This window comes from Zootoca vivipara, chromosome W, assembly GCF_963506605.1.
Source record: "Zootoca vivipara chromosome W, rZooViv1.1, whole genome shotgun sequence".
Classification (NCBI taxonomy): Eukaryota; Metazoa; Chordata; class Lepidosauria; order Squamata; family Lacertidae; genus Zootoca; species Zootoca vivipara.
In genome coordinates, this window is record NC_083293.1 from 3,312,111 (window position 1) to 3,323,872 (window position 11,762).

General features: G+C 44.4%; 1 protein-coding gene across 1 annotated transcript; it reads left to right on the forward strand.

Annotated features, from left to right (window-relative positions):
• The first annotated feature begins 392 nt into the window (after positions 1-392).
• On the forward strand, positions 393-1,196 carry LOC118078954 (BTB/POZ domain-containing protein KCTD12-like). Its single transcript, XM_035102964.1, has one exon. It carries the CDS (start codon positions 393-395, stop codon positions 1,194-1,196), a length of 804 nt encoding a protein of 267 aa, XP_034958855.1.
• Positions 1,197-11,762: the final 10,566 nt, after the last annotated feature.

Below are 11,762 nucleotides of genomic sequence, written 5' to 3' on the forward strand. Positions count from 1 at the left end.
CATAATTCAAAAGCATCAAGTCCATCAAAAAATTATTAAACAGGACTAATTAATGCGTCTACACAATACCCATTCACCTGTATAATTTTATCACGATTCCTTGTATACTGTGTATACAAACAGTACACAAACGTGATCTAAATTACAATACTCTTATTTGTTTTTCTTATCTTTTATTTTGGAAATGTGCATCCAGTTGTTGTTTTTCCTTTAATTATTTTTTCCAGGGACCCCCCAAGAGAGTGGGGCCCTAAGCTAGAGCTTGTTGAGCTTATACATAAATCCGGCACTGGCGCAAATATTAATTTGTTCATTCAAACAGCCTCCGGGTCACAGCATCCGGCCGCCCTAACGTCTCTTCTCTGTGTGGTTCTTTTTCAGGCGGATAGGAGATGGCCTTGGCGGACCCTGGGAGTGGCAGCCCCCAGCCCGGCCCGGCCTTCCCAGAGATCGTGGAGCTTAACGTCGGCGGTCAAGTCTACCTGACTCGCCACAGCACCCTGCTGAGCGTCCCCGACTCGTTGCTCTGGGAGATGTTCGCCCCCAACGGCAGCCAGCCCTTGGCCCGTGACAGCAAGAACCGCGTCTTCGTCGACCGAGACGGTTTCCTCTTCCGCTACATCCTCGACTACATGAGAGACCGCTGCCTCGTGCTACCGGAAAACTTCCCGGAGAGAGGCCGGTTGCGGCGCGAAGCCGAGTACTTCCAACTCCCGGAGCTGGCCCGGACGTTGGCGCCCGAAGCCGGCCGGCAGGACTCAGACAAGGAGGGCCAAAGTGACTCCGAGGATCTTTCCCCCGGGCCCGACGCCCCGGGAATCTCACCCGGCGGACAAAGCACACGGATATCCGGCTTCATCACAATCGCCTGCCGGGGCTCGTATGCCCTGGGCCGGGCCGGCCAGGCAAATGCCAAATTCCGCCGGGTGGCGAGGATCACGGTCTGCGGCAAGACGGCATTGGCCAGGGAGGTATTTGGCGAGGCGCTGAATGAGAGCCGGGACCCCGACCGAGCGCCGGGGCGCTACACGTCCCGCTACTACCTCAAGTTCACCTTCCTGGAGGAAGCCTTTGACCGGCTAGCCGGCGCTGGGTTCCAGATGGTGGCCAGCAACTCAACAGGGACCTGTGCCGTTGAGCCGGCGGACTGCAAGATATGGACCTCGTATGCCGAATACGTCTTCTACCGTGAGTGACGCTCGGGCTGAGCCAAATCTTCCCGTAGAGTGTAGACAAACCAACAAACCCTCTCCTCGCTCGCTTCCTGAACCGAACCCTCTCTGGATCCTTCGGAGTTAGCACCAACCCTCCTCCCTGGCTTTCTCCGAATTGCGGACTTGGATGTGTGTGTGTGGGGTGTGTGTGTGTGTTTGTGTGTAACGATGTATCCGTTTCGCCAAGGGGAATTCCCTCGGATTGCCAAACCGAGACGCCGGCCGGGAAGATAGGATCCGAATGGCGGCCTCGATTCAAAAGACGGTTGCAACAGGACTCGCGCCCCCCCCAAAACAAAGGGATGCCCCCTCTTTTATCAGTTCTCCTCTGAGGAAGCACCATGCACCCAGCACAGATACATCATGCAGATGTCATGTAAGGGGGGGAAATGACGGGGTGAGAGACTCCTCAGTGGCCCAGCTCCCCGGGGCGCTAATCCCCCCCCCTCGGGTCCATGCGGTCAGTCAAAGGATGAATTCCCGGCCCGGTAATTTGTGTGGGAATGTTAGGGATGTGGATTAGGATATATTATTAGATAGATCCTATCCAAGCTTGTGTTAGCGAGCTTCCAATATCGGCAGAGCGACATTCCCCTTTGGTGCGCAGCAAAACGTGAGCGTTAGGTTTGTTAGAACCTCTACAACAATATTATACTTCCTGACACATCCCTCTTAAAAGAAACACACGACACAATAGCATTAAAATAAGATAGAGTTTACTCACATGACATCCTGAGTTAACAGCATCATCTCTTTTAAAAAATAATAATATTTATTTATTTTTCCTTCACCAAACCTATACATTTTTTACATATACATTGTTTTTTACACTTTCCATACAATATCTCAAACCCTCCGTTCTCAACAAAAAGGAGAAAGGGAGGGGGGAAAGAAAAGAAAATTATATAACTACATCAGACACACACACACACACACACAAAAACAAGACAAAAAACAAAACAAAAAAACCAAAAAGAAAAAACTACGTATGCAAATACATAAAATAAAAAGAAATGTTTTATCTTTGGACTTCCTGTTAACTCCATCAGCATACTTTTTTTTTTCTTTTATCGTTGAATGTATCTTGGGTTAAAAAGTAGTCTTATATGAAGGAATATACTGTATGTACAATCAATGCTCTCTCTATATTTACATATCGTTTCACACTCATGTTGCTTTAAACATCCCAATTTCTACAAATCCAGACAATTTTCTTCCCTTTTTACTCAAACGCTATCATAGAAATTTTGTTCTCGCTGTATTTTTTAACGTATTTCTTGTACCTATCCCATTTTTTAAAACAAATTCTTCTTTAACCTTTCCTCTCAAACTATTTGTTAACTGTGCCATTTCGGCAAATTCCTGAAGTTTATTTTGCCAATCTATAAGTTTTGGAGCTTCTTTTTCTTTCCATCCTTTGGCAACAACAATACGGGCCGCTGCTAAAGAATATAGAAGGATTTCTCTTGATTGTGTGGGAATGTCTTTTTGAAAGGTGATACTTAATAAAAAAATCTCTGGTCTTTTTGGAATATTCCTTCCCAAGATTTTTTGGATCTCGTCATGAATTTTATCCCAGGATTTCTTAATATTTTCACACGTCCACCACATACGAAATAGGTTTCCATAGTTTCCTCCGCACCTCCAGCAAATATTTGCGATGTTCTTATGCATTTTCGATAATCTGGAAGGTGTGAGGTACCACCTAGAATCATAGAGTTGGAAGAGACCCCAAGGGCCATCCAGTCCAACCCCCTGCCAAGCAGGAAACACCATCAAAGCATTCCTGACAGATGGCTGTCAAGCCTCTGCTTAAAGACCTCCAAAGAAGGAGACTCTACCACACTCCTTGGTAGCGAATTCCACTGCCGAACAGCTCTTACTGTCAGGAAGTTCTTCCTTTTTTAAAAATTTTTAAAATGATTTTATTTGAAAATTTGTTAAAACAATACACTACATCTTCGAATCAGTCCAAGAACATTCATGTACATTTTTTTACATATCGAAATTGTGGAGTATCAAAAAGGGAAAAAGGAATAGGGAAGAGAGGGGGAGGAATAAAGTGTGAATAGAAAAGGAGATGTAGGGCCATAGAAGGGGGGAAGTAAACAAATAAAAAATAAAAAATACACACACACACAAAAAAAGGAACAAGAGAAGAGAGGGGTAAAAATAGGAAAGGGGAAGGGAGAGGGAAAAGAAAGTAAAAGAAGAAAAATTATGTAAAGGTCCACTTGAAAAAGGTCATCTCAAGGGCATAGTGCTTCCACCGCTTTCAGCACAGTATTTCTTGTTACATTTTCATCCTCCTGTCGAATATATTTTAATAAACATCTTACCTTTAAACCTATCTAACAATTATAGTTTATATACACTACTCATCCTTACAAGGTTATTCCAAACATAGCCATGTTTTGTCCCCTTGTCTGTTTTCATTAAATAATCATTTAAACATTCCCATTGTTTTTTGATCCTGTTTTTTGGTTTTTGTCGTATTGTATCTGTGAGTTTCGCCAACTCCAGATATTCACATAGTTTGTTTACCCATTCTCCTTTTGTTGGTATAAGGGTACCTTTCCAATATTTAGCAATTAACATTCTGGCGGCTGTCGTCGCATATAGGAATATATTAGTTCTGTCATGTGGTATATCACTACTTAGGATGCCCAGAAGGTAGGATTCTGCTTTTTTAGAAAAGGATGTTTTTATTAGCTTTTGAATTTCCGTGTGTATCATGTCCCAGTATTTTTGCACATCTGGGCATGTCCACCACATATGGAACAGGGAGCCGACCGCGCTTTGACACCTCCAACATTTGTTACTCATGTTTTTGTTCATTTTTGCTAGCCTGTCCGGTCCCAGGTACCATCTGTGGTGGAGTTTCATAAAGTTCTCTCTTAGAGAGTAACAAGCTGTAAACTTTATACTATTCCTCCAAAATTTCTTCCAATCGTCTAAATCTATTTCGTATCCAATATCTTGTTCCCATTTACACATATTTTTGTTTTTCACTTCATGTTTTGTTTCTGATTCTTCTAAGAGCCTATACATTTTGGAAAGTAATTTTTCGTTGCTATTCAGAATTTCTTTTTCAAATCGTGTTGACTTATTTTCAAATCCCCTAGTTCTTTTATCTTTTTCGAATGTTGCCTTAATTTGGAAGTATTCCAACCAGGATACGCCTTTATCTTTCAATTCCTCATAACTTTTCAATATAATATTTCCATTTTCATTTTCGGTTATTTCCCTATATGTCGGCCAATTTTCTTTTTTGTAACAGTTTAGGGTCGCATTCGCTTCCAGCGGCGACAGCCACCAGGGTGTTCTCCCTATTATTCTTTCTCTTGTTCTTTCCCAAACTTCTAATAATGCTCTCCTAATCGTATGGTTTTTAAATCCTTTGTGATTTTTGCTCTTATCATACATCATATAACCATGCCAGCCGTAAATTTTGTTGTACCCTTCCAACTCCAGAGTGTCAGTTGTTTTTAGAATACACCACTCCCTCAACCAAGTCCAACAAGCCGCTTCAAAGTACCTTTTCAGGTCCGGTAATGCAAAACCTCCAGCTTCTTTCGGGCTAGTTAGCGTCTCCATTTTCATCCTCGCCTTCTTGCCCTGCCATATAAAGTCCGCCAGATCTTTCTGCCAATCCTTCAGATATTTAGTTCCAATTATTATCGGTATGTTTTGAAACAAAAAAAGGATCTTTGGTAGAGCTATCATTTTTATCATGGAGACTTTCCCCCAAATGGAAAGATTCATATGTTTCCATTTCTCAAGACTATTTTTAATTTCTCTCCATTTCTTTACGTAATTGTCTTTAAAAAGGTTTGTATTTTTATTTGTGATCCATATCCCTAGGTAATTCACTTTACTTTCTATTTTAATTTCTGTGAGTTTTGCCAGTTTTTCCTTTTCTTTTTCGGTCATATTTTTAATTATCATATTTGATTTATCTTTATTTAATTTAAATCCGGACACCTCCCCAAATTTTTTCATGTCTTCCAATGCTTTTAATATGCCTTTTTCTGGTGTTTCTGTCATTACAACTAAGTCGTCGGCGAAAGCTCTAACTTTATAGAAATATTTACCCATTTTTATTCCCTCGATTTCCTTATCTTCTTTCAACATTTTTAGTAGAGTTTCCAATATCATAATAAACAGGAGGGGTGAGAGGGGACACCCCTGCCTGGTCCCTCTTTCTATGCTAAATTCTTCCGTAACTTCGTTGTTTATCAGTAACTTTGCTTTCTGTTTTTTGTATATTGCTTTAATTCCGTTCAAGAACTTTGAACCTAGCTGTAAGCTTTCGCACGTTCCATGGAGAAAACTCCATGAAACGTTGTCGAACGCTTTTTCTGCGTCAACCAACAACATTGCGGTTCTTTTACTAGGATTCATTTCCAAATACTCCATTAGATCAATGATTGTTCTGATGTTATCCTTAATTTGTCTCCCTGGCAGGAAACCAGCCTGTTCTCTTCCTATTATCCTCTCCAGTAATTTTTTCAGCCTATTTGCCAGAATCCCGGTGAAAATCTTATAATCTATATTTAATAAGGATATCGGCCTATAGTTCTTTACTAGGCTCATATCTGCATCTTTTTTCGGTATTAGAGTTATCAGTGCCTCTTGCCAAGAATCGGGTATTTCCCCTTTTTCTAAAGCTTCATTCATAATTATTTTTAGTTTTGGTACTATAACTTCCTCCAAATTTTTATAATAATTAGCCGAAATCCCGTCTGGCCCCGGTCATTTTCCTTCATTCAATTTCTTTATCGCGATCCTTATTTCTTCTTCCTGAATCTCTTCATTAAGGTGCTGGTATTCTGTTTCCCTAATTTCGGGTAGTTTATTTTTTGCTAAGAATTTTTGTATTTCTTTCTCGCCCTTCTTTTCCTCTTTATATAACTTTTTATAATAATTTATAAAGCAATTTTTAATTTGATTTGATTCCGTAATTTCTTTGTTTCCATCTACAATTCTATTTATTATCCTACTAGCTTGTTGTTCTTTATTCAACCAGGCTAGCATTCTGCCAGGTTTATTTGCATGTTCAAAGTATCTTTGTTTTGTCCATATAATTTTGTTCTGTACCTCAATGTTCAATAAGTCTGATAAATGTGTTTGTAGCCTCTTTATCTGTTGCAGCAGATCTTCATTTTTGGGGCTTTCTATCAACTCTTTCTCTTTCTCTCTTATTTGTTTATTTATTCCCATTATATCCTTCCCTTTTTCCTTTTTAATTCTCCCCATTTGTTGGATCCCATATCCCCTCATGAAGGCTTTACTTGTTTCCCATACCAATTTCTGATCTTTCGTCTGTTTTTCATTTATTTCAAAAAACTCTTTCAGAGTCTCTTTTGCTCTTATTACTCTCTGTTCATCCCTCCATATTTCATCATTAAATCTCCACCTTCCTTTTGTTTTGTTTTGGAACTTCATTTTAATTGTCACCGGATTATGGTCTGATATTGACCTATTCTGTATTTCCGCCTTCTCTAAATGTAGCATTAATCCCTTAGTTGCCCATATGGAGTCTATTCTCCCTCCGGATTTTTTTGCCTCAGAGTAATGGGTGATGTCCTTCACCGTAGGGTTTTTAGTTCTCCAAGTATCGTAAAGATCAAAATTCTCGGTTAATTGAAAGAAGGACAAAGGGAGTTTACCTGAGTCGTCTCCTTTTCTATCTCTTTGCGTTCTATCCTTCTCTGTTGATATTACACCATTCATATCCCCCATTAGTATCAAATTTTCTCCTATATAGTCCCACATTCTTTCCTCTACTCTTCTAAAAAATTCGTCTTTCCTATTATTGGGGGCATACCGTGTTTCCCCTTTTTTAAGACACCGTCTTATAACTTTTTTTCCTCAAAAAAACACAAGGTGTCTTATTTTAAGGGGATGTCTTATTTCTTTAATTATGTTTTTATGGTACCTTAAGGCCTCCTTGGCCGGGCCGGGCCAAGGGCTCGGGGTGCTGCTGGGTGCTCTGCATGGTGCTGCTGGGCGCTCTGCGCGGCGCTGCAGCAGCAGCAGATTCCACGCAACGAGGCGACAGGCCGCTGGCTCTTTGCTCTGCCCAGCGCTGCCGGGAAGAGGCCAGGCCGCTGGCTCGGCGCTCTGCCCGCTGCAGGGCGCTCCGAGCACTCGGCGCTGCGGAGCGCTCCGCTCTGCAGCTGCCGATTCCGGCGGCGGGGCGGCAGGTCTCCTCAGCCGGGCCAGGAAGAGGCCAGGCCGCTGGCTCGGCGCTCCGCCCGCTGCAGGGCGTTCCGAGCACTCGGCGCTGCGGAGCGCTCCGCTCTGCAGCCGCCGATTCCGGCGGCGGAGCGGCAGACCTCCTCGGCTGGGGCAGGAAGAGGCCAGGCTGTTGGCTCGGCGCTCCGCCTGCTGCAGGGCGCTCCGAGCGCTCGGCGCTGCGGAGCGCTCTGCCCTGCAGCCGCCGATTCCAGCGGCGGGGCTGCAGGCCTCCTCGGCTGGGCAAAAAAGAAAAAGAAAGCTAAGCCGCTGGCTCGGTGCTCCGTTCTGCAGCCGCGGCAGGCCAATCCTTTGCGGAGCGACCCTTCATCTGCCCGCTCTTCTGCATGCGGGACCCGGGAGACGCTGCAGCGGGGAGAAGAGGCAGCGGTGGCAAAGGGGGAGGAGGCGGTGGAGGGGGAGGTGGCTCCGGCTTCGCCTCCTTTCCTCCCTTGCAAGGCTCCTCGGCAGCCCCAGCGGAAGGCAGAACCTCGGGCTCGGGAGCCGCCAGCCGGCACTCACTGAAGGGAAAGGACCCAGCATGCCGGCGACGTGGCTCGCGTGTCTGTTAGCTGCCCCCACCGCTTGGATTCACACCGCCTCTGCCATTTTCCTGGGGCGCCGCACATGCCCGGCAGCAGCACGGGGGGGCTTCCCTCCGCCTTCGCGTCCTCCCTTCACAGCCCCCTGACAAACCCACCGCCTCCGCCCCTACCACCGTGCTGCGGACCCGGCTCGGAGGTTTCGGAAGAGGGAGCGGGGGGAGGGCCCGCTTCGGCAGAGATAAAAACTCTGTCGCGTTCTGCGAATGCGGCAGGCGCCCCAAAACTAAACTAACTAAAACAACACCAGGGGGACGAAGAGCGTGCGGGGTGGCGGAGGTGGCGATAGCGAGGCTGGCCACCCTCAGGAGCTCTATCCAGGGCCGTCTTAGGTATGGCTTATTTTCGGGGTGTGGCTTATATTTCTCAAATGCTTGAAAATCCTGCTACGTCTTATATTATGACTACGTCTTAAAAAGGGGAAAACACGGTAGATCCCTATTAAGATTATTCTTCCCACTTTCGTCTGAATTTCAACACCTAGTATCCTTCCCTCCTCATCTTGAAAAAGCTCTTGGGGATTCAGTATGGGGTTGATATACAAAACTATTCCTCTTTTTTTTCAGCCCCGGCCGCAACGAAATCTGTTCCTAATCTCCTATTCTTTAAGACTCTTACATGGTTTTTTACTATATGGGTTTCCTGTAAGCATATTACATCCCATTTACTCTTCTTCAAAACCCCCTCTATCTTGTTCCTTTTATACTTTCCATTCATTCCATTTACGTTCCATGAGATACATTTAATCTCCATTACTTTATTCAATTAGGACAACCCTTCTATCTAGAATTAGCTCTCACACTACTCTCTACTGTTCCTTTGCTATAAAGACCTGTAAAATTAAAATATACACACAAAACAAGAAAACTTAAACAGGAATATTAACACTCAAAAATCATACAACAATTGGGGAGAGAAGGGAAAAAAAGGTCCTTTTTCTATGGTCTATGAAATGTTTCAGTCTGTTAGTTTATCTCCGCCTAATTCCTCCCAATATTTCCTCCAGAAGCTCTTTGTGTCCTCCACCGATCTAAAGGTGCGCCTTCTGTCTCTGTAGGTAAATGTCAATCCTTCAGGGAATTCCCATTTAAACCTAATGTTACTTTTCTTCAACGCCGACGTCATAAACTTGTAATTGTCCCTTTTTTCAGGAAGCGGGTCGGAATTTCTTTCATTATCTCTACACAAGCTCCTTCTACTGTCAATGGGTCAGTCCTGCCTTTCTGTAATAGTTTATCCCTTAGCAATCTCGAATTCAAAAAGATTAAACAGTCACCCGGCCCTTTCTTTGTTTGCTGCTTATTAGATCTTATTCTATATATTTTTTCAACGTCCAGAGCCAGGTCTTCTTCCTCGACCCCCAGCCATGCTGCAATGTCCTTCTTCAGTTTAGTTGTTAGCTCCTCATTTGGTGTCTCCTTCACCCCTTTCATACGGAGAGTCATCTCCTTTTGTTTCATTTCCAACATCGCCAGGGCATCATACGTCTCCTCTTGAATCCTTCTTAGCTTGTCAATCTCCTCTTTGTTTTTCTCTTGAAATCTTTTCATCTCTCTTTGGTCTTGTTGGGTTTTTTTAGTTGCTTCCTCTTGTCTCTGGGCTTGGGTTTGAATTTCTTGCATTGTTGTTTCTAGTTCTTTGTGTTTGGCCATTTGTTGGTTCATTTGGCTGGCAAGCTCAACAATCAGATTAGAGTTTTTTTCAATTTTTGCGCCCATACTTTCCATCTTTCCATCAATTGTTTTTATGTTTCCATCCAAGTTCGTTATCTTGTCGCCTAAATTCTTTTCCATTCTTTCCATTATTGTTATTAAATCCTTCATTTCTGTGTTGTTTTCTCCTTCTATTATCGATGTTCTGCGAAGTTGGCTTTGAGTTGGGTTTGAACCACTTGCAGTGTTGTTTTTTCTGGAGCCCATTTATCTGTTCTTAATTTTCCGCTTTCTTCACTGTTTAATATGACGTTGTTATTTCTCACGGGAATTCCCTTAATTTGGTTGTCTAAACATCCATTCACTTGAATTACAATTTAAAGACCTTTTCAAGAAAAGGAAAAAAAACTTATTTGAACTGTTTTTTTAAAAAAATTTTTTGTGGGTTTTTTAAATTTCCCCTGCAGTTATTCTTTTATCCTGCAGGTGGCGACGGAGGTCTCTGTTTCTCTGCCCTCTGTTTCTTTTCCTTTGGTAAGGCTGTTATTCCTCTCTTGACCACATGTGTCGCTGTTTGGGTTTTGCTACACCTCTTTGTCTGAGCTCCTCTCTCACGTGTTGTTTCCAGTTTTCCTCTTCGCTGCCTCTTCCTGCCTTTGTCTTTCGCAGTTTCCGGCAGAAATGACGATGTTGCAATCAGCTCTTAAAGGTATCTAGTCTCTTTTCTACTTTAATTAATTTATACGCATCCCTTTTGAGTCCTTTTGATGTTAAAATCCCTTGTAAGTTTATAAGCAGGCTGTAGCTGTGCCTTAGCGCGGTCCCCTTTTCCTTTTCGCTTTTTATTCCGCTTAACAAGCCGCGTTTGCTCCCGTCTTTCCCCTTGTCCCCTTTGCGCTTCTTGCCGGGGTTTTTATTTCAAATTAGTCCGGTCTTTCGGGGGAAAGACGTCCTATTTTTAGCGGTTGTTCTCTGGAGAGCGCGACGCTCTCTCGTCGGATTTCTGGGGCGTCGCTACTGGGGAGTGCTGTCTGCCCTTTAGCGCCGGGGTTCTCCGCTCCTCCTTTGCCTCCGCTGGGGCTAAGGAGTGTTCAGAAAAAAACCCTTCTTTGCTCTGCCGTGGGCTTTTCTCACGAGGAAGCCTATTCAGCATAAGGGAAAATCCCTGTAAAAAAGGGATAACTTGGCAGCTATGCATGAAGCAGGAGCGCAAACCTCCACCCGGTCTCCAGAGCGCCGTTCCGGAAGTGAAGGTGGCTAGGAAGTTCTTCCTAATGTTGAGGTGGAATCTTCTTTCTTGTCGTTTGAATCCATTGCTCCGTGTCCGCTTCTCTGGAGCAGCAGAAAACAACCTTTCTTCCTCCTCCATATGACATCCTTTCATATATTTGAACATGGCTATTGTGAGGGACAAGGGATACAGGGAAGTCCCTCCCATCTTAAGTTCCAGCCCATCCCCAAGCGCTGGAGAGAGTAAGGAGAGCTCTGCCTCCAGCGGAGAGTCAGGAAGTGGTGTCCGAGGCTCAGGCAAGGTTGTGGAGCCCATGCCTCAGGTGGGACAGGAAGTTGGACGCACGGGGGGGAGGCCAATCCCCCCAGCTCCCGAATTGCGACGCAAACGTAGGGGGAAGAGGTTGGGTCTGCCAAAGCTTTGGTGCTGGAAGAAAACGCGCCAATCGCCATTCGGAGGTTCTGACACCTCACCTTAAGGATGCATTTTTACTGCTCTGAACACTGTAAATAATCAGCACTTAATAAAAGCCTTAAAAGACCATGCTGGAGTCGTTACTCTAGAGTAGCCATATCAGGCCCTCTGACAGCAACCTCCGAATCTTTTTTTGGCTACTTTGGAGTGCAGCGATGAGCGCTCAAGAGGCTGAGCATTGGAGGCTGGAGGCCGAAGCAGCGAAGCAGGAGCTACGGAACCTCACAGCGCAGGCACAGCAGCAATTGCATGCCGCTCAGGAGGAAGCGCGAGGGGCGCAGGAGGAGCTGAACAAGCTGGTGGACCAGGTGAGGACAAAAGAGGAGACTGAGAAACAGCTAAGGGTGAT